The sequence below is a fragment of the Osmia bicornis genome, chromosome 13, assembly GCF_907164935.1.
Source record: "Osmia bicornis bicornis chromosome 13, iOsmBic2.1, whole genome shotgun sequence".
In the NCBI taxonomy this organism is placed as follows: domain Eukaryota; kingdom Metazoa; phylum Arthropoda; class Insecta; order Hymenoptera; family Megachilidae; genus Osmia; species Osmia bicornis.
The window spans coordinates 4,635,043-4,658,019 of record NC_060228.1 but is presented as its reverse complement, the minus strand read 5'-3'; the positions used below and the strand labels follow the sequence as shown (position 1 = coordinate 4,658,019).

Sequence of the window (22,977 nt, the reverse complement as noted above, 5' to 3'; positions counted from 1 at the left end):
AATAATATTCGTGTTCGTTGAAAATATTTCACGAACACTGATATTTTCATTTACACATAACAGTATTTCCTCAATTGAGCTCAATAAGAAGAATGTTGATTTTGTTTTGTATATTTCCACCCATCCCCAACCTCCTCACTAATCTTTTCTTCCAGGAATTGTTGTGGCCGCGCGCAAGGCGGTCGGTAGAGTCAGTGGTTGTACGAACATATTTCCAATGTTTTGATTTTTTCAAGGGTGAACTGGCCCTGAATAGAGTTGCGTTTGTACAGTTAGGAATCACGCGAAAGTAGAGTCAGTGTTTGCTGCGTATTATAAAATATTTTCTAGAGCATCGCGGCTCTGATTTTTCTTTTCCCATCGTGAAAGTAGAGTCTATAATTGTTCGCCGGAAATTATTCACGGTCGCGTTACTATTTTTATTTTTAATTTTTTTTTTAATTGCTCGATATATCCGGAATTAGAGTCAAAGCACCACTGAAGAGGAGTCTTGGGCGTTGCTCCATAAGGAAAGAGTGTAAGTATCTTATTACTTTATTTAATTAATTTTAACTGAAATAGAATAATTTACAATTTCAATACTTCATAATTGAGATTTCTTTTTAATTGGTAACTTGCAAAATTAACCGTAATTCTTTTTTGTTTTGTTACAGATGAATTTTTTGATTTTGCCAAGTTTCTGGATATCCTGATGATGGGTTTCTTCACGACTTCCGTCTTGGGCGTTGGACCACAAGGAAAGAGTGTAAGTATCTTATTACTTCACTTAATTGCTTTTTATTAAAATAGAATAATTTATAATTTCAACACTTGATAATTGAGATTTCTTTTTAATTGCTAATATTTTATAAAATTCAATTTCATATATTATTTTATTAGAATAAAAATTGATAATTTTCAAAATTAACCGTAATTCTTCTTTTTTTGTTACAGATGAATTTCTTCACGACTTCCGTCTTCACCTTGACTTGACTGTCGGAAGAAGAGTATATCTGCGAACGGTGAGTCGCATGTTTTATGGTTCCTCTGGTGCCCAATCATGTCGAAGGACGAATGGTCCGAATCGACACGGGCTACCAGTTGTATACGTGATTAGCAAGCACAGTGACCATGGGTATGATTATATCATACTCATGAGTAGTAATATTTTTATTGTTTCATTTAATTTAGTTCAGGTTAGGTCTTCTTGTACATCGCGTTTTAATATTATTTCCATTCCACATATTCCAATAGTTATTTGTGAATGCTCTTAAATGTTCTTAAATGTTCTTAAATGTGGAATATGAAATATTTTAATACCGAAACAATTTTATTTAATTTGTTTGTAATAGAGAAGTCAAATACTATCTGACTTGGTTATTGCGAAAATTCAAAGCAATATAATATTGATAGTAATATGTATATTGGATATATATATTAATGATGCTATTACATCGATTTAATTACATTTTGTGCATTATAAATTCAAATATAATTTTAGAATTTTTTACGAGTAGTAAAATTTCATTCATTCAATACCGAAGATTAAGTTATTTAAACGTTCATGAAAAAATGAACAATTTATGTGCAAGAAGACAATTCGTGGCGGGTAGATTTCCAACTCAGAGTGATTTATTTCAACACATTTTGCGTATTCTTGAAAATTTACTCTGAGGAGGGAGTCGCCCGAGGATGTTTTATTAATTTTCACAATAAATTCTTGTTTCATTGGAAAGAATTCATAATTAGAAACATTAAATTCTGTTTTATTAAAATTTTGCATTTCTTAAATTAGTGTTGCGAAAAATTTCCAGCGCGAGAGTAAATATGACGATGCACTGACTAGTATTCGGTGGGAATCCTTTTGGTTTTTAAACTCAATCCTTTTTATTATTTAATTAATCAAATTAGTTACAAGGATTCCGCGGCCTGAGACCGTGAACACCATCTCATGGGAGACAAACCCATGCATTACTAGGCCTTTGCAGGCACAGTTTTAGAATACGGAACATATGAAAATATGTTACCATATTCTAAACTGCAGTCCTTTTGTCTATACTATGGGCGTCCGTCAATCTGACACCGTTGGATGCAACGTGTTGGACGGGCGGGTAGCGCACTTAGCGAAGGGGTGCATCCTGTCCTGGCGTTACGACGTCCAGGCGGGGTGGGTGGTATGTAGCGTCTGGCGTATGAACTAGGGGGCGTGAGACCCTTCGTTGCCAGCTGATATTAGCAGTGCACCATGTTTGCGTCATAGTTGCTCTATTTTTTTTTTTTTCAGTATTTGTTCTTAAAGCTTAATATTTACAAAGTCGAGTCACTTTTATTAAATTAAAATAGTGAAATATTAGCCCGTTAGATGTTTATGTACTAATCATGTTTGTAGATCAGGATTTTCAGATTTAACCCCTTCCGTGTTTATTGCCAAAGCCCATTCACGTGCCCAGGTGCTACTTGGATGGGTAGAGGCAATGGGCACGATGACCTAGTTCATAAGAATAATAATTAATAAGCGGCTGGCATTGTGTTAGTATATCGTGCACGACGTAATCTCCACATATGGTGTGTGTGTTTTTAGGCTGTGGGATTGCGTCGGTTTAATAACTTTTTCATTTACTTTTAATTTGAAATAATATTTTATTCAACAAGATGTACGATGAACGTATAAACCAAATACTATTGTTATCATTACTATTACCATGATTATTACCATTGCTATGAAATATTCTATATCAAAGTAGTTAATTAAATTTTGTAATTATCATTATACGCAATGATTGCTAGCCTTGCCAGACGATTTCAGTGAAAAATGGTACGTACCGTAGAGTGTGATGTGAGATGAAACTCGGGTGACGGAGGCGTCCCGGGACGTTCTCCCTAGTGTAGGCTCTGCGCCCGGGTGGAGTGTATGGGGGTCGTGGAATGAATTATTGTGAGAATGTGATTTTGCCTTTTTTAAATATAGCGTTAGGTAGGTAGGTAGTATACCTTCTGGTGTGTGTGATAGATTGTAAGTAGGTAAGGCCGGGACAGGTTGTCACAGTTTCTTGGTCGGGTAGGCGCGATTTCGCGTGATCAACCTGTGCCTGGAATATATTTGAAGAATTGACGATACGATCGATACGAACGGGGTATGCCGTTCGCCTTCTATCTATCTGTACAATTTTTCAAATTTTTGGCGACTTCATAAGTCGTCATACGCGGTCGCGATGGCACGAAACGCACAAGTTCTGCTCGAGCACGGCACGTGTGCACGAACAACGACTTATATAAAGTCCTTTTTCGTCCACGTGTCAATTAGAGTTTCGCGATTTTTCTTTTTTGTTGATTGTTTTTTTTTTGTTTTGCGAATTTGCAAGTCTCGAGCTTTAGATATAAGTTTCAGGTGGGTGGACCGCCCGAAGAAAGAAAAGGCTATATGCCGAAGCGCCCCGACAAACTGTCTTTCAAGAGGGGAACTACTAATGATTTTGCATCCTTTTGCAAAAAAGGATGGGAAATCATTATCGTTACTACTTTGTCACTGTGCTTGCTTGTAGTTGTAGTTTTGTAATTTCAGGAGAAGAGGGGGCCCGTGACCCCCACGATTTTGGGCAAATCGCGTTTTCAATTTAGTGTTGCGAATATTGACCACGGTTCAATTTAGTGTTGCGAATGAATATCGATCACGGTTCAATTTAATGTTGCCTATACATGATTATCGCGATTTTCATTTAGTGTTGCGAACTTTAAATATCGCGTTTCTTTCTTGCATTGCTTTAAAATAGAATTTAACTTTTCAATGTTGATTGCTTTAAGATTATTGAGAGTTTTGCTTTTTAATGTTTATTGCTTTAGTGTTGCGAGTAAAAGATTCACGGTTTGAGAATCCCCCTTTTTTGCATTTTAATTGCATGTCTATTAAAGATAGCGTTGCGAATGATATTAGCGCGATTGTTTCCCAGTGTTGCGACTTATAAATACGCGATTGCTTTGCATTAGTTTATAAAGTTCCCTGCTAATTAGTGTTGCGGTAATGAATATTCGCGTCTTGCATTAGAGTTGCGATATATGATGAAATGCCCAAAAACGATCCAGTGGAGTTGCCATGCTCCATAAGGCAGCTATGGACCAGCTGCCGTGATACAGCCTTGGATTGGCTGTAACCCCTTTTTTAGATTAGTGTTGCGTCTTACAAAATTCGGTAGATTTGAGTAGAGTTGCGTTACAGTTCGCGTTTTCTCTTTTTTTCTTTTTTTCAGCTTAGTGTTGCGTATAATGGAGCAGCCTTTACGCGTACGCTTTTGTACATATTTATATAATTAATGAAATTAGTGTTGCGAGTAAAAAATTCACGGTTTTAGAATCCCCCTTTTCTGCATTTTAATTGCATGTCTGTTAAAGATAGTGTTGCGAATGACATTAGCGCGATTGTTTCCCAGTGTTGCGACTTATAAATACGCGATTGCTTTGCATTAGTTTATAGAGTTCCCTCCTAATTAGTGTTGCGGTAATGAATATTCGCGTTTTGCATTAGAGTTGCAATATAGGATGAAATGCCCCAAACTATCCAGTGGAGTTGCCATGCTCCATAAGGCAGCTATGGACCAGCTGCCGTGGTACAGCCTTGAATTGGCTGTACCCCTTTTTTAGATTAGTGTTGCGTCTTACTAAATTCGGTATATTTGAGTAGTGTTGCGTTACAGTTCGCGTTTTCTCTTTTTTTCTTTTTTTCAGCTTAGCGTTGCGCATACTGAAGCAGCCTTCACGCGTACGCGTGAATTTGTACATATTATATAATTAATGAAATTAGTGTTGCGAATGAGTTCGCGATTGTTAATTAGTGGAAGTAACTATGACTCACATTCGGTGGGAGTCCTTTTAAGGATTCCGCGGCCTGAGACCGTGAACACCATCTCATGGGAGACAAACCCATGCATTACTAGGCCTTTGCAGGCACAGTTTTAGAATACGGAACATATGAAAATATGTTACCATATTTTAAACTGCAGTCCTTTTGTCTATACTATGGGCGTCCGTCAATCTGACACCGTTGGATGCAACGTGTTGGACGGGCGGGTAGCGCTCTTAGCGAAGGGGTGCATCCTGTCCTGGCGTTACGACGTCCAGGCGGGGTGGGTGGTATGTAGCGTCTGGCGTATGAACTAGGGGGCGTGAGACCCTTCGTTGCCAGCCGATGTTTTGTCATAGTTCAGAATGTTTGCAATTTTGAAATTAGTGTTGCGTGTGATTTCGGTTTGTTTTATAGGGTTTGCTTAGGGATTGCTCTTATGGGCAGTCAAACTTTTCTTTTCAGGTTCCCCTATACCCTCCCTCCCACTGCCATGCCCCCATTCTTTTTTTCCCATTTTTTAATTTTGAAAATTTTGAGCATTCGGTTATTGGAAATACTGTTAAATAATATATGAATTTAATGTTTTCAGAATATTATTAGATACGATAAAGTTTTAAAGAGAATTTTATTCAAAGTTTTATTTAAAATGGAAATTCATTTTATTTTTTGATGATTGGTGATAATTTATTTCAAGGAATATTTGTTCATTCGAGATAGCTTATTAAATTTTTATTTTACTTTATTTAATCAAAAGTAGTGGATAATTGTTGTTCGAGTTGTTCAGTTTTCATTTTTGATCGCGATGTTTCGTTTCAAGCTTACGGAGAAGCTAATTAAATTACTTTTATAAATTTTCAAATTCTTTTCCTGAAAAGCAAAGTCCACTCGCGATTTTCTTTTCACTTTTTCCATTTACAATAAATTTGCATTGAAAGGTGTATTGAACAATATAATGCAATAAAGTCAAGTAGAGTCATGGTTGTATGTACGTCTATTGCAGTAAAAGATAGTTGTTTCAATTAAAATATCGTGTATTATTTGTTAACAAATGAACAAATATTAGATACTATAAAATGAAAAATAATTAATCCTTTTAAATCAAATCAGTTATTCAGTGACGATATATTTTTCTAAATCTTTTTTTTTTTCTTTATTTTGGTACTGAAATTGAATTGATGTTCCTTCTTTTCATTGGAAATGAGTCATTAACAATGACTCTGATTTTTGTGAAATTTTGTGTGTACTAATGCATCTTCTTTCTAGTTATTAAACTTTTTGTCTTGATATGGATTCAATTAATAAGTTTCTGTTGCAGAGAAATATCTCAGGACGTATTTTGGTAATTAATCCTTTTTAGTTTGTTTCAAGAATTATTCTGGTATTAAGGTAATACGAGTCTTATTATTTTTGAAAATTGTATCTAATCCTTTTTAATCTGTTTCAAAAAGTATTCTAGTATTAAGGTAATGCGAGTCTTATTATTTTTGAAAATTGTATCTAATCCTTTTCAGTTTTATTTTAGGAAGTATTCTGGTGAGGACAACAAGCTCAACAAATTCAACAAATTCATTGGACTTATTTATGTATATAGTCATTAAGTATAATCGTCAAACACTGCAGTGTTTAATTAGGAAGCGTTAGATTTAAGCGAATTTTTAATGTAATTACGAGCGATTGTATAGAGAGGTATTCTTAGTAATATAAGTATATAGGACAAATATGCAATTGCATATTTATTAATTACAGATCTGTAATCAAAATCAAAATTAAAAAATATTGAGATAGGAATAAAAAGCAAAAATCTACGTAAATATATGTATAGATAAGTAGATAGGTAGGTAATGAATAGAAATAATGCTCCTTTTGTTGTTCGTTTGCACAGCAATCAAAAATGTTTTGCAAATGTGCATCAAGAGGATGATGTTATTATTACAAATAAAAAAATTAATTTTTTGTATAAATGGAGGGTGGATGGGATGAGGTAGGGCGGGTCTCCACCCGCAGCAACCTCCCCGTGGTGAGACCTGGGCAATCGTTATTATTTGATGACTAATTAATAACTGTATCATTATTTCTATGGTATATTTATTAATTATGCAGCAAATAATACGAGCGAATTGGCTGCGAAAATGCTTTTTTTCTATTTAATCGATGTTATATTTTTTTCAGGAACTATGTCTTTAAGATTCTGAAGTGTACCACGTTGCAAATACAATTTTACAGAGAGGAAATTAATAATAATGAATGCATGGTCAGTATTGTTTAATTATGTACTTATACATATAGCTATCGTAGCATACATGTGTCATTTAGGTATTTACGAAAGGTAACGTAGAATAGCATACCGTTAGTTGGATGCAATAATTGAGGTGGCGCTTAAATCAGTTTCTGTTCAGCTTAATTTTCAATCAAACATGGCCTGTTTTACCGATGAAGAATTCGGAGTTCAGCCTCGACGCTTGTTCAGCCTTAACACTGTATCACAGTGTTTACATTATGATGTATGAATTTTAGTTGGGTGTACCACCTTTAAAATTATGAGTGAAAATTTATTGCCTGCACATTGCAGTACGTATATGAGTGGGCGCTCTTATCGCGATTTCTGAATTAAAATTGAAACGTTTTATGATCATTTCACAGATCGTCGTAAAATTTGAAACGCATTTCCGTCACTTATATTAACAATGTCTTCGTACGACGATAATTACGATAAGGTATTATATTAAAAATGTTTAAATTAATTTTACGTTATCATTAAGATAAAATTAAAAAAACTTATACTGTATAAACGGTTTTATTCCATAGGAACATCCAAGAAATTTGATACCTGAATTATGCAGACAATTTTATAATTTAGGCTGGGTTACTGGAACTGGTGGTGGTATATCTATTAAACATGAGTGGGTAACATCTTTCGTATTATATCAAATCTTTTACATTATATACTAATATTTTGTTGTACATTCAGGGACAAGATTTATATTGCTCCATCTGGAGTCCAGAAAGAACGAATCTTACCAGATGAAATGTTTGTACAGACTATTAATGGACAAGACTTAGAATTGCCTCCACCAGAAAAGAAATTGAAAAAATCACAATGTACTCCATTATTTATATGTGCATACACAAGAAGAAATGCTGGTGCTGTAATTCATACTCATTCTAAGTTTGCTGTGATGGTTACATTACATTGGCCTGGAAAGGAATTTCGTGTTACTCATCTTGAAATGATAAAGGGTATAATCTGTAACAACTGTTTGTATAAAGTACAAAATGCTATTCCATTTGTCTATTAAAACATGTTCCTATTACATTAAAAAGGCATTAGAAATCAGAAATTGGGAAGAGCTTATCGTTTTGATGAAGAACTTGTAGTGCCAATAATAGAAAATACTCCATTTGAAGAAGACTTAAGGGATGAATTAGATAAAACTATTGAGGCTTATCCAGAAACTTGTGCTGTATTAGTAAGGAGACATGGTGTCTATGTTTGGGGTGATACATGGCAGCAAGCCAAAACTATGTATGTAAATTAATATTATATAGTATATTAATATATCGAGTTTCTAAATATAAGTCTTTTTCTTTTCAGGACGGAATGTTATGATTATTTATTTGACATAGCATTACAAATGAAATTAAGTGGATTAGATCCGCTTGCAACTCCGGATGATTACGAGTTACAATATTTGAGTTAGTATCATGATCTTCATTCCATATTTTTATAAGTCGTGATGAGTTAATATACTCGTATATTGTACAAAAAAATTGATGTATAAATGTATATACATATTTTACAATTTCAGTTTGTTAATTTTCGTACAGTTTTAAGTATCTACATCAAACGGTTGAAAGTTTCTTCTAATTCGCGAGGCTAATTCAATTTCCTCCTCTTTATCTAGCTGGCAATCTTTCCAATCGACTTTGTCATTGATGTCTAATATTCTATCACATGCTAGTACTTCTCTCCCAAATTGTAATGGAAAATCTTTCTTAATTCTGTGGTATAATTTTGTTCCATCTGGCAATTCTGCATAAAAATATAGAACCCCTGGTTTTGCAATTTGCTGCAAATCTGCATGTGGAGGTAATTCAGTTATTTCGAAGTTATTACACTCTGCCATTTCCTGAAACGAAATTGTGATTATAGCTTGTTTAACATTTAGTATCAATCATAATTGATACACTTACTTGGAATGTTTCTTTCAAGGCAGGTGCTTGATTTTTGTGAACAGGTACAGATTGCAATTGACAGTGAGATGTTTTATAATTACGTTCAAAAAATACAGGTACACAATCCATAGTTGCATAATATTTTGTTATGGAATCCTTATACAAAGCCATTTCTTCTTTCACTTCTTTTGGTAAAATAGACAAACTCTGATGATGTGTTACTGGCAGAATTAGAAAATGATTTTCAACCAATCCACCTCTAGCAAGGGCAACATAAATCTCTGAACCAACTGATATTACTAAATGTTTAGAAACTTCAGGGCTTGATAAGCAGAACCAACATTTTGCTTGATCAAATTCTGGTTTTGGTCTTTTATTAGGTCCTTCTGAGTGCCTTGATCTCCTGGTAGGTTCCTTAGACTCCATGTCATAAAAGAACTGGGTACGTTTAGGTTCTGATTTCTGTATAGATGGTTCACTTGATAACATTGATTTTGGATATGGACTATCTGTCTCATCTGTAGTTTTCATAACTAAATCAGATAAGCGTGTTCTATCAACAGGTGTTAGGTTTAAAGCATACAGCCATTTCTTTTTCTGAGAGTTCATTATAGGTGCAAGTGCTATAAATCTTGTTGCTATTTCAATATTACCCTCTTGTTGACCCTGATTCCTGAAAGTTGAAACATCAAATTAATATAAATGCTGATTCTGAATCATAAACCCATGTTCCTTTATATACCTATATGGTGGTCTTTCATAATGATATCCTTCCAAAGCTGCTACATGGTACCTGGGTTTTACTTGAGTAGCCAGCCAAGCAATTAATTTGGAACCTTGATATTTAAAATTTGGTCTGTTAGGATCCAAATTTGTAATACCATCAGGCCAAGGTGAACTCAATAATATATCAATTCCCCTAAAACTAGGTTGCCCTTTTAGGCAAGCTTGTTTAACTGCCATGGCATCCCCTTCATTGAAACAGGTAACTTTTGTTTCTGAAGAATTATCTTCTGTACCACTGATATAAGCTATTTTAAGTCCTGAACTAGCAGTATACAGGCCACGTTTTCCAAGATAAGTAAGATTCTGACACATTTCGCATCCGTCAACGTCTGGATAATTATCTACATCGGATTCCCTATTAGGGCCGATAATATATGTTGGAACGGGAATATTTTTCATGCCACCTTTATACATTTCGAGACCGTCGTTATTTTTGCCGAAAAAATTACCAACACATAATAAGAAATCAAAGGGGCCACTCTTTTTATTGATGGCTTCGACTTTGTTAAATAAAAATTTAAAATGACCCTCTACATCGCCGCATATTAAAACTTTCTGTTTCTCACTCATTTTTAATGGTATAACCTAACTTACAATTGATAAAATTACATACAATTCATAAAACATTCAGATTATAGTAAGAATTTATAAGTTATATGTTTAAAAGTAATCTTCTATTTCAATTACATAGACATTTCACATTACATTACTAATGATTACCGTGTTTTTAGTATAATACTTATTGTTTGTATTTACATCAACGAGTATGTACATTGTACATCCTCGAGCATGCTCAGTATTTCTGTTGGGAAAGATATCCCCTCTAATGGCAAAAATTTCAACTAAATTTCGGAAGCGCGCATTAGCGCCCTTTGGTGGTAAAAAATCGGAACTAATGTTTTCAAAAATTTGGACCCTCTAGCGGTAAAAATTTCAACTAAATTTCGAACGACGATGATGCTCCCTGATGATGAGATCTGGAACTAAATGATCCGTCTACTATGTGTTGAACTATATAAGTAGTACTTACTTAATTTAATTAGAGGGATGTAAAGGAAATAGAAATATAAGGGATATAGGGACGTAAGGGATACATAATACATTGAGAGTTATACACGTGCAAATATTTAAATAACTAAATCTGGTCCTGATTTAATAATCAAATTTATAGTTAAATATATTTGAACATTGAATTCAATAAAAAGTAGTAATATATAACGCAAACTATAACAGAGTAATTCCTTTATTTACTCTTCATATGATAAGCTATTCTTGATAACTTATCTATCGATGCAGATTACAAAAATTAACTCTGTTTGACTCTTTGTACGCAAAGTCCAAACCACAGATGAGCATCGGTCAATAAATAAAACGCTATATTAATCAATTGTTTTCAATGAAATGACTTGCAAAACACCATGATAGACTGAACGATTCAGGGTACAATTATTAACTATTACAAATGAACTTCACTGTGTTACCACAGATTGCATCTGTAGTTTAAAACAAAGCATTCTATTAACTCTGCAATCCTTTATCGGAAAAGATAATTTATTAAATAATATTATATTACATTAACAATTTTTGAAATTTTTATATAGTCCAACAATAGCCAGCGGCCCATTAGCTCAGTTGGTTAGAGCGTCGTGCTAATAACGCGAAGGTCGCGGGTTCGATCCCCCCATGGGCCATGGAATTAACTTTTTTTGCAATTTTATTCATCTTCGGGGTGTTGATTTATCATCCATACATTTTCCCGAGTCATCTACTCTGTTTAGACAACTCGTTTTCATTTTCTGGTACATTTTAAATCGATTGAAAGACTCGAATGATAGGCACGTTTTGTCAAACATATCAAATCGCATGTATCGAAAGTTAACGAAAGACACGCGTGAACACGATGTTACTGTAAATATTATATCATCGTTGTCAAAACGATAATATAGGCCCAGCTTCTCTAAACATTTGTACTCGTGTCTAGTTCTGAAGTGCCTTGGAAAAGCCAAAGACCTTGATCGCAATCTCCCGATTGATTTCAATGAATGTCTAACTACATTCTTATCAGCACAATCTGAATTCCATCTGGCACAAAGCAAAATGTAAATAGAGTTTCTAATGAAAAATCTCGACTCGTGTAACGAGAAAATTTTTGATCAAACATCCATCAGGATCTATCAATCATACGCGAATGCATTCTTTTCAAAGTGGTCCTTGCAGAAAAGTACTGTTAGCTTTATCGCGAACTCGTAGGTGTAAAAGGTTGCAGTATATGCGGCAAAATAAATTTCCACGATGAGCTATGGTAATTTCCAATGATGGTTCATCGCTGTATTTTGCTACATGCCAGCGTCACTTGGCAAAAGTAGAGTGCGTTATGCGCCTGCACCCTGCAAATGCATATCCATACAGTTATAGTGCATGTATGCAGCTAAAGGAGCATTATACCACCACGTTCCTGGAAGTTATCGATCCGCCTGCAAGCTGAGCTTTCTTTGGTTAAAACTGACGTCACAGACGGCAGCTGATAGGCAGAATTCAACTGTGGACGTTCGCCATTGGTTGGCGAGCCGGTATAAACGGTGCTTTCACAGTAACCTGTTCCAGTTGTGTTGTTATTCACTCACTGTACACTTGGTAAGTACGATACATTCGACTTGAAATTATTTTTTTATCATTTTTTCTCATTATATACCATCATCTCAGTATTATTAACAATTTTGTTCCCTTTTGATCTTTAATTTTCATATTTAATTTTGAATTTTGCATCCTAATTTAGCATTACAGGTGTTTCGTTCTCAATCCTTCTTTGTTTTCAATATCCTTCTTGTGAATACTTCTGAATCGCATTAAAATTTCTGTGATCTAAATATAACGTCTTATAGTCTCCTTTTTATATTTGAACTACTGCTGTCGACGCGACCTAGTCGAAAATATTGACGTCCCTGTGTCACCTTTCGTTATTTCTGAATATTTCACGGTAATAGGACAGAAATCGATGATTGTCAACGTCTTTGACGCGCGACCATTAAAGGTGCTTACTTTCCCTAAGCGAATTGTGCAAACTGCAGTTGCAGTCATAGAACGCTCCATCGAATGCAACAGTCGTGATTCAAAGAATAATTGTGTCAATGATATTTACGTATACCTTTTATCATTCAAACGTATCGTGCAATTAATAATTTCGACGTGTCGTCAAAATTGAAATCCGATTTCTTGCGCCCGCATTCTGTCGCTGCAATGCATATGCGCGAATGGTCAAAGCCAGCTATATCGATTTATCAAACTCTGTTCAATAAACCACAGGAAATTCGTGGAATTGCCATGAATAATTCATTTATTTGTCCCGAATAGCGTGTCTGACTACGTACGGCCGTTTTCATTGTGGCAGTTAACGTGTCAGCTAAAATTCTAAAAAAGAAACCAAACATCGTGATTAACACTTTCACCGACGACTCGTTTTCTACTCCTTCAATTTTCGATAACATTATACTTTTAACATTCGGTATTCTTCCTGCGTCCATTCGAGCGTCCATTTTTCGAGGGCGTATACTCGAGGCCGAAGCAAAATGGCCAATAAACAGCAACGGATCAATGAACTCGCCTTTGTTCTCGCGTTTAAAATGGAACAAAAAACATTCTGAATGCATTTGAAAATATTAGAACAATACGATTATGTTCTGTTCGCCGCGCGTCCATGATTTCTATGTCGCCTTCGCGTCGAGGATAATCAATATACCCGCACCTTTCCAACCGTATCCTGTATCCTGGCGCGCAAGGATATTGCACAACTGTTCGTTCAAGGTTCGTCGAGATCGTTAGAAAAGATGTCGGGCATTCATCGAGTTATTTTGTTTATATTCGCGGTTCTTTCTTCGAGTAAAGAAATATTTTTAAAATACGAACGCTTTGTTTAATTAACCGTTCGCGAACGAGAATAGATGGTTTAGAAATAACTTTTTCATTTTTATTTTTAATCGTAACGTTCTTACGTGTAACTTGTTTGTGGTAAAAAGAGAATTGTACAGCGTGCAAATAATAGCGATGAATGCAGGGAAGGGTGCAGCGCATGGCTGACCCTTCTGATCGATCGTATTATTTGCAAGATGGTTCCATGGTCCTTCTATACCAACGCTACGCATTCCTAATGGCGAATTCCCCGGCGGGAGTGTGGATAGAATCAAATTTTTTTCATGGAAATCACATGCCGAAGGTTACGACAAGCGGTTCTCAACATACACCGACGTTATCGATATAGTCTATCAATAGTCTATCATTTGAGTAGTTATAAAAATCATTTATTTTATGACAGACACTTCAAAAATATTTTCATTTATCGCCTGGTTTTCGTTTCATTTGAATTTCGAAATTTTCAAATAATTCTCACAAAACGATGCATCACTGTCATCGATGGGAAAAGAAATCGTACGATATCGCGCCCCTCCATAGCCTAAACCCGGCCTGAAATCGAAACTCGTTTCATCACGAATAATCAAAAAGCAAGCGGAACTGAGTTTGCACAAAATCGCGTCGGACTTTGTTCGAGTCTGCTTAGCAAACCGTACTCTTTTTACTGGCCGAAGATCGCGTAACCAGGCCACGTGGTATCCTCGGACCGCGGACGAAAAATGAAAGAACAAGAGATCTTTCTAGTTTGGCTTCGTCGAAGAATCGCCTACCTGAAACTTTTAACCGAAATAGCCTCACGGCCGCAATAACTCGTTATATATATATAACCCGCTCAGACTTTGCGAACGAGATCAGATAAAATCTTCAGCTCGCGAGGAAAATGAAAAATATCAATAAAAACAGTAACATCTGTGTCTGAGAAATGTTTTTGCGAAAGATGAGGAAAAGTTATTTTGAAACTTCTGTCAGTCGAGTCAGTCAACTTCCTTGCAATCCTTGAACTTTACTCCGATCTATACAGGGAGTTTCAAAATACATGGAAATCACTTTAATGATGGACATTGATAGATATGATACACTTATCTTCATTAACTTTTTGTTTTGTCTACCTCGCTAATTTAAACGAAATTAAGCGAAATTAAACAATGAGCATATTGAATCAGCTGACGTTTGCCGAGCGTCAAGCATCTGCTTACTGGCTACCCTCCAATACTTTTCTCTCTGTTCTATTTCCATTCTATTTCATCGAATCTAACTCGACAGATCACGCGTTCACAGTGCAAAAAACGCTATCAGAGGGAGCAGAGTATCGGTGACAATTACATAAAGATCGAGCGTGGGAACAATTAAAAAGTTGCACGTGCCGATTATGACGCACGTGTCGCGATAACAACAATTCCAGACAAAACAATTTGACGTTATTATAGCAGAAACACGCGAGTCCGCGTCGTGTTCAACGATAACCCTTTATGTTCGTATCATGAAAACGGTGAAATACCTGTATTATACTGTCTAATTTTCTTGAAACTAGAGGGACCTTAATTACCAGAGTGCACGTGATGAATAATGGTGCGTTGGACTGACGGTCGCATTTTTTAACGATGCTCGTGTTCTTTTTTTGTTACAGAAGAATAGTATGTATAAAGTACTTCACAATCAAGACATCAAACACGAGTGCTCGCGGTCAAGGGGACTGCATGCGTATCCTGATCACTTCAGGGAACCTAATAAGCTCTACCTCTAAACCAGCCGTCTGCTAAATGAACATTTAAAGGTTCCTGTCCTCTGGTAGGACTCTGTATATAGTGTACATATCGCTTTTCTAACAAAGGGTCTCGCTCAGATAAGCCGAGCAAGATCGAAGGATCGAACAGTCACGCGGGGATTTAAAAGGAGTCCAGAGAGCTCGAAAAGATTGCACTATACCCACCTTCCCGATACATCCGACGCACACCAGACGCACCTAGACCGCACCGGTGATATCAAAAATCGCCCTACAACACTGGATAAGCCAGAGAAACAGAGAGAAAAAAATACGAAAATGAGTACAGTGAAGAAAGAAGCGTCGAACGATTTCCCTTGGTGGATGAGGATCTTCGCTGCAGGCACAGCAGCCTGCATCGCTGATCTAGCAACGTTCCCATTGGACACCGCCAAAGTCAGAATGCAGGTAAGTCTACCGTAATCAAATTCATAATTTTATTTTAGTATAATGAACGTTTAACATGTTAGATTCAATGTTTAAAACGTTTGAGCAGTTTTGTTCTTGCAGATAGGCAGTCGAGCCACGGACTACTTCGAAAGTAATCCGAAATAATACTTTTCGATATTTCATTAAATTTATAATTTTTTACCGGATTTTTAGATCGCTGGAGAAAGTCGTCCAATTCAGTTGGCGGCAACGGATGGCTCCTTGTTAGCGATTCGAAACGCGCAGCCAGGATTATGGAGGACAGTAGGGAACATCATCAAAGTCGAAGGACCAAGGTACGTTATTCATGATCCTATCCGTATATTTAAGACGAGCAAAGGGGTAGGTAAATATAAAATTATGCGATACAATTGTACATACGGGGTATCGTACGCGTGTACGATCCTTACGATCCGAATCAATGATTAACCGGGCAATTTTTTCGCGCCCGTTCGATGGTTCACTTTTAAATTCCGTACTGGCTGATCGTAGGGTTGTTTCTCGAATTAACGAGCTTTTAATTCACTTCGAAGTAGCTTCTCTTGGTATTCCGTGGCTCGGTTCTCCAGTTCTCTGCTTCGTGATTCGATTGCTCTTCCAATTCCATTGTTTGCTAGTTAATGGGTCGATCGATATCTCCGTCTCTGTCGTGTTCTAATTGCGCTGTTACTCGGCTTAGTATCCATACGATAAAGAGTATCAAAAGAAAACGATTAATATTTAATCCAGTATCGACAGGGACGGATAGAGATCGAGATAACGTAATCGCAATAAAGAAATCGCGATATACAAGTTCGATAAACCGTTGACGCACTGGTATTTTATTTCAATTACCGTTACTCGTTTACAATGCTAATTGGGTTACCTCCTATTTTTTTTTTCTTTCTTTCTTATACAGCTTCGGTTCAATTTTCGCGTTGAGTGCCATCGACTGTTCATTGAATCCACGGACAATTGCGCAACTGTCTCGCACGTGGTCAATTACTGTCGTCTACTTAATAACCACTTGATCGATAAACGAATACGTCTATGGCATTCATCTCTCTATCTGTCTTATTATTTGTTTTCTCTCTCGAATGTGCGAGGTGCGTTCCTAATTTCTTCATTCCGATAACCATAAAACATGACTGCTCGGTTATCTATGTCCTTGAAAGTGCCGATAGTATAATTTAAATTTTTGCTCGAAATAGTAACTGTACGAAGGAAAGCACCTCGTAGTACTAATCTCCTTCATCGATTTCTTTCGAATTCTTTTCTTATTATTCTCTGCTTCCGTTTATTTTGTCTTTTGCTCGGTTAAAATCTCTTTTCTTTAACGATTTTTAACGAAACAGTGCCTATTTTGGTTCACGTTTCCATCGCGAGCACGTTATATCATAACCGTGTCCAGCTCTCTCGGTGCAAGCTCTCTCCCGGTATTTATTCAATTTTAATTTCACTCTCGAACCGTTCTCTTTTCTCTCGTGCTCCTCCAATATTTCGTACGCTTTATTGGCTTCCCTTCGTGTGCCAATCTCAGGCTCTAAACCCTTTCATTGCCTTCGACGCCCATTGAAATCTCCGGCAATGAGATGGTTAAAGGTCTTATGTAACGATGGAATCTTGAATGGGCAACCAGGTGCTCCGTCTATTCAGATTTATTTTGAAAACATAGAATGGGGATTCGATGCCTGCTTGCCCATGCAAGGGTTAACTGGAGGAAAAAATGGGAGAGAGAAAGAGAAAAAGAAAGAGAGAGAATGAGGGAGAGACTAATTTTCGAACGTATCGTAAAGTCAATTTAAACGAAGGGGAGTAAATTAAAGAGAGAGAGAGAGAAAAAGAGAAAAAAAGAGAGATAGAAAAACAAGTTGAAAAGAAATGTAAAAAAAAGAAATATTACCCTGGGTTGCGTTCGAGGGTAAATTGTGAGGGCGGTGAGCTTGAGCGAGGGTGGTTACAGGAGCCTGTACGGAGGTCTGTCCGCGGGACTCCAGAGACAGATGTGTTTCGCCAGCATACGGTTGGGCCTCTACGACGGGGTGAAGTCACGCTACGCTGGAATCATCGACGGTACATCCAACAAACTCCTAACTTTTGATTACGTAATCCTTACGATATACGATAACCCGGGTAGACCTACACACGCGTGTGCGACCATCTCGCACACGTGCATCTCTATCTGTGTTACCACGAATCAGTAAGAAACACACGCGTAAGTAACGGTTGGTTGGTTGATTATGTATCATCAACCACCATCGGCTGCCGCGTGCTTTTTATCAACAGACAAAAAAAAAAAAATAAAAAATGAATGGAAGCTCTGGCAAGATAATCTGTCGAGCTGTTCTTCGCGCGATCCGGAACTCAGCAACTTCGACATCATTTACCCTTTTTTTATTTTTTTTTATTTTTTTTATTTTCAATTGATTAAAAGTAATGCCGCGTTTGGTTGATCATCGTCCACGGTTGAGGTAGCCGTCCGTCGAAAGGAAGTGATAGAGAAGAAAAAAGAAGAGTTAAGATAACAGCGTTCCTCCTCATTGCTAATTGGATAATTCTTGATAAATTGCTATCACTTAGTGTATCTTTGATTTTTATTTTATTTTTATTATTTATTTTCACGTTCAGAAGATTTTTAATTACATCTTTGAATTCTCTTTTAAAGACATATCTGTTTTAATAATCGTAACTGATCTTTTCAATTACACCGACTCGAGAATCGGTTACTTATTAGAATGTAACTAATGATTGTTAATAACAATCCTGAAGATTCACCCGCGAAAATGGAAATGTATTGAACGATCGTACCGCGAATTTCGAGTTCCGTCTTTGATCATCAATGTCGCATGTTATAAACGTTTCCTTTCGCAACTGATCAATATAATTGTAACTTCTTAAGATCGCTTTTCCATTTCGAACATTTGCATAGATATGTTTGCTGAGATCGTGCCGATCGACGACGTCAAAGTACCTGCGATCAAAGTAAAAAATACATATGATTCTCCCATCTCGATTTAAAATTATCACCTTATCAATTAACATTCGTATCGTTAACTTCAATTGATCTCAGGTACGCGTCTCGATAATCTCGATAATCACTCCAATAAATTGTACTCTCATACGTCGTGATACTCGTTGAAAAACCTTCGGATCTTAAGAGAGAAGATTGTTTGTAATCAGAAGATATAATAAACCTGATAAACCGCGCTGAGCGCGATCTGACCCACCCTGCATCCTACTTTCAATTTGTTAAGAGACAAAAACCGAACGTATTTCGAATAAAAGCAAAAATACCGCCAGATGTACTTTAACGTCAACGTTTCCATCGTAGATTTTTGTCTTGACAGGTAATAACAAGAGCGGATCGATGGATATTTCTGTACGAATTGCCGCTGGAATCACGACAGGCGCCTTGGCGGTGCTCCTTGCTCAACCGACTGATGTCGTCAAGGTTCGCCTACAGGCTGGAAGCATTGGACGATCAACGGTGAGATACAGTTCGACCCTGCAGGCATACAAGAACATCGCCTCCCAGGAAGGGACCCGGGGTCTTTGGAAAGGTAGATTGTATCCTCGTTCCGAATTTCCCTCTAAAAATTCAAATAATGGTATCACGAGATCTGAATCGCGCCAGAAAGTCGAATCTCAAAGCAATCGTCTGTCTATCCAGGAACCGTTCCTAACATCTCGAGGAACTGCATAGTGAACGTGGCAGAGATCGTCTGCTACGACATCATCAAAGACTTCATCCTGGAGTCTGGCTACCTCAGGGATGGTATTCCTTGCCATTTGTCTGCCGCTGTCACAGCTGGCCTGTGCACAACCCTCGCCGCGAGTCCAGTAGACGTGGTGAAGACTCGATACATGAACAGCGCCCCGGGCGAATACAAAGGCGTCAAGGAATGCGCTGTTCGTATGATAAAGGAGGAAGGTCTGGCAGCCTTTTACAAAGGCTTCGTGCCGAGTTTCACTCGGCTGGTGTCCTGGAACATCGTTCTCTGGATCACCTACGAGCAGTTCAAGATCTACGCGAAGAACATGAATCAGTAAACACCGTTCGCCATGGAACCTCCTCATCGATCGTATATACACACATGCATACACCGTGTTTTAATCAACTGCAGCTTCATAATCTGTACTCTGATCGTGTAGATTAGGGATGGGAGAACGTCTAGGTCGTGTATTGTTTAGATTTCGTCGTTTCGAATAGAATCTTTGTCTGCTGTCGTTCGTCGTTTCATCGATCGTTTCTCCAACTCATTATTCGTATAATTTTAAGTAGAACTGCATGTTATTTTGCATCGATTCGTTAGTTCAACTTCGTGTGTAATAAATAGAATTCTTGCCTATACGTGCCTAAAGGGTGATGAATTTTTGATAGGGAAAGTTAAATGCTGCTTCTTAGTATACACTGTTCGCACGAAAATAGGACTTTTCTTCAGATTTTAATTTTAACAAAGACTTAACATTTACGGTACTTCATGATATTGATTAGTTTTGTCATTTCGATAGCTTTGTTCTGAATGACGGCAGCCAGTTCTCCCATCAATCGTTGTATCTTTAATTTTCTTTCCGTAGTTGTGACCGTGCGTGCACTTAATATCTGATAATTAATGTTCATTAACGTTCGTCATTGGATAACTTCAACACGGAAGAAAATTAGCCGTCAAAAATTATAATTGGCCTGTATCAAATGAACAGTTCAAAAGTGCACGTACGATCGGGACAATTTTAGGAATCTCTGAATAATCCATAAAGAAACATTTTGACTATGTAAGTCAACCTTAGGTAATCTAAGTAGGCCAATAGAAAGAACGAAAATTTTCCCTTATGGATAGCTAGTATTAAAATTGCGTACGCATTACGAAACGCCAGACAGACAATAAGATTCAACAAATTTCTTTGAAGAACTTTGCAAGGTTTGTTGAAAAGAGCTACACACCGTATCGCGATGATTTTCTTTTCTAGACTCCGGTTAATTCTTCGACGTACTGTAACCACGAGCTAATGAGGATCCTTCGCTTCGCTATCATATAATTATAATTCTCTTCTTTTTTTTTTAATTATGTTAAATGGGAATGATTTAATAATCGCTGCTAGATTTATAAAATACGGTCGAATAGTTCACAATCTCGTTTCGGGTCAATTAATGTTGTACAGGGCACAATTTTTATCAAATTTCTGATAGAACGATTCGTAGTCTGTTTTTAAAGGCTATGTTACCTATCATCTATTGATGTACGTTTCACATTAAAGAGTAATTCTTAACTTATTAATTGGGGCTGTGTCACCGTTTGTTTTTTTTTTTTTTTAATTTACACACGTTCATTGCCACAGTTTATCCACGATAAAAATGTTCTTGTTTTCTATGTTGTTTTAGGGATTTCAATATCTCTGATATTCGTGGAGGCTGTAATAGTAGTTGGTAAACCGTACAGTATTAGTTGATCGATACTATTGTATTTTAAAATGCTCATCGATTAGACCAGTTTTAGGATACTAATTAGTACGATCCTCGTAGACGATTATCATTATAATTCTACGTGAAATTCGACTGCCTTTGAGTAACAGAAGCTGCAGAAAAGGGACAAAGTTTCCAAGCGAATGATATTTATTATCCGATTTTAAGAAGAAAGTATTATTCTCTGTCGTATACTTTTATTCTATAAAATTCTATAAAAATATAATTATAACGATTTTGTAAATCGTTTGATGATAGCCGTTTCGAATGACACAGTTTTTTATGTCGCACAAAGCCAGAAAATCATGAGAGTATCATAGAATTCAATACACCAGCTTTGCCTGATTAACGTAAATTGACACGATTTAGGGTGTTCGACGATAGATCGCAGGTCGAACTATCTTTTGTCAAGCTTATCAAAAATTTACACAACAGATCGACTGACTATTTCTATCGCCTACTAACTTTACACATTTTTATGCCATAGAAAAAGTTCTCGTTTGTTCGTCGATTCTATAGTTTAATCTCAGCTTTTTCGCTAGATTCTTTTTTTCTTCAATTTACACCCACACGTTTCCATTTCGAACACCTTCTATTTTGCCGCTTTAAGAGTGTCTCCCCACGAGGCTTTAGATTTATCGTAAGCACCGATCCAGTGTATGTACCGCTTATAAAGCTTATATTAAAAATGAGCAACGCGATAAACGACCCGAATTTGCCAAACTTCGTAGTGATCTATGCACTAATTACTTTGTAGAACAATGAAATCGATTAATCACCATGTCGAATATGGTTAACGCTTTGACTGCCACAGTAGTGAGATACATTATTAAGGTAATTTTAAGCTTTCAGTTTAACATCTCGCATTCCCTTTTCCATTATTAATTATTCGATTACAAATTTTAGGCGTCGATCTTAAGTGACTACGATGGTAGTCAACGCGTTAAGATTTTAAGAATACCCGGAAGATAGGGATAAAAATGAAAATGAACATCAGTTTGAATCAGTAGCCTTTATTTTTCATGATCACATTTGATAAATTACCGTATGCACAAAGTAAACAGCGAAAAGGGAAAGGAAAATTTCGTTTTCCAGATGATTATAACAGTTTCGAATATTTGTCAAACTGGTTAGTTTGCGATCTTCTTATTGCCTGAATTATTTCTGTTAATTATTAACATTCCTCCCGAACGAAGTTCACAAATTCCGGTTACAGGGAATATACACGTTCGTATGTTAACGATCTCTCCTGCTCGTCCGTGATGCTCAAATTTAATCGAAGTTTCAATATATAAAAGACGGATGACGCGTACGTTTTCGAAGTTGTATACAAAACGGCGCTTCGGTTCTAGGTAGGATTCTCCGTAGAATTAGCTTGACATTTGTTACGGGTTTGAAATAAAAATTCTTCAAAGTGTGCAGAATGTTCGCCGTGGTATCTGTTCATATTTATTCGATAACCAAAACTAGCATAGCCTCTTCGATGTACGCAAGGAAGCACAACGTAGGCCCGGAAGAAATGAAGATCATCGTCGATGTATCTGATACTTCAGGATGAGCTTAAGTCTCGAAATCAGACTCGTCGGATTCGCAGCTGGACGAAATGTCGCCCTCCATACACCCTGACTCCTCTGGAATACCATCTCCCATGGGAATCCTATAAAA

The 22,977-nt window shown here is 36.7% G+C and overlaps 4 protein-coding genes and 1 non-coding gene across 12 annotated transcripts in view; 3 read left to right on the top strand and 2 right to left on the bottom strand.

The window, feature by feature from the left end:
* Positions 1-7,319: 7,319 nt before the first annotated feature.
* Positions 7,320-8,621, top strand: LOC114880176 (probable methylthioribulose-1-phosphate dehydratase). The gene is made up of 5 exons (XM_029195887.2): positions 7,320-7,530; positions 7,622-7,716; positions 7,785-8,053; positions 8,138-8,339; positions 8,409-8,621. Exons 1-5 carry the CDS (start codon positions 7,501-7,503, stop codon positions 8,512-8,514), a joined length of 702 nt encoding a protein of 233 aa, XP_029051720.1. The 5' UTR covers positions 7,320-7,500; the 3' UTR covers positions 8,515-8,621.
* Positions 8,607-10,989, bottom strand: LOC114880173 (CWF19-like protein 1). The gene is made up of 3 exons (XM_029195880.2): positions 9,732-10,989; positions 9,008-9,662; positions 8,607-8,943 (listed from the first exon to the last, which is right to left on the bottom strand). Exons 1-3 carry the CDS (start codon positions 10,343-10,345, stop codon positions 8,644-8,646), a joined length of 1,569 nt encoding a protein of 522 aa, XP_029051713.1. The 5' UTR covers positions 10,346-10,989; the 3' UTR covers positions 8,607-8,643.
* A 403-nt stretch (positions 10,990-11,392) lies between these two features.
* On the top strand, positions 11,393-11,466 carry Trnai-aau. Its single transcript has one exon. It is a non-coding gene; the product is annotated as a tRNA-Ile (tRNA).
* An 837-nt stretch (positions 11,467-12,303) lies between these two features.
* Positions 12,304-22,736, top strand: LOC114880175 (mitochondrial uncoupling protein 2-like). Of its 4 annotated transcripts, none has more exons than XM_029195886.2 (7): positions 12,304-12,409; positions 15,309-15,455; positions 15,525-15,851; positions 16,047-16,168; positions 17,815-17,924; positions 19,199-19,411; positions 19,522-22,736. In XM_029195886.2, the coding sequence occupies exons 3-7, from the start codon at positions 15,723-15,725 to the stop codon at positions 19,899-19,901; spliced, it is 954 nt and encodes a 317-aa protein (XP_029051719.1). In that variant the 5' UTR covers positions 12,304-12,409; positions 15,309-15,455; positions 15,525-15,722; the 3' UTR covers positions 19,902-22,736. The 4 variants fall into 4 exon arrangements, with proteins under 4 accessions (XP_029051719.1, XP_029051718.1, XP_046144447.1 ...); XM_029195885.2 differs by having other exon boundaries at positions 15,309-15,469; XM_046288491.1 differs by having other exon boundaries at positions 15,309-15,851.
* LOC114880171 (cytosolic carboxypeptidase 1-like) overlaps positions 22,310-22,977 on the bottom strand; it is a 25,688-nt gene continuing 25,020 nt past the window's right edge. For all 5 annotated transcript variants that reach the window (XM_029195874.2, XM_029195876.2, XM_029195875.2 and 2 more), the window contains one exon: positions 22,310-22,969. The gene's annotated coding sequence lies outside the window, so the exon portion shown is untranslated. The remainder of the gene's footprint in view (positions 22,970-22,977) is intronic.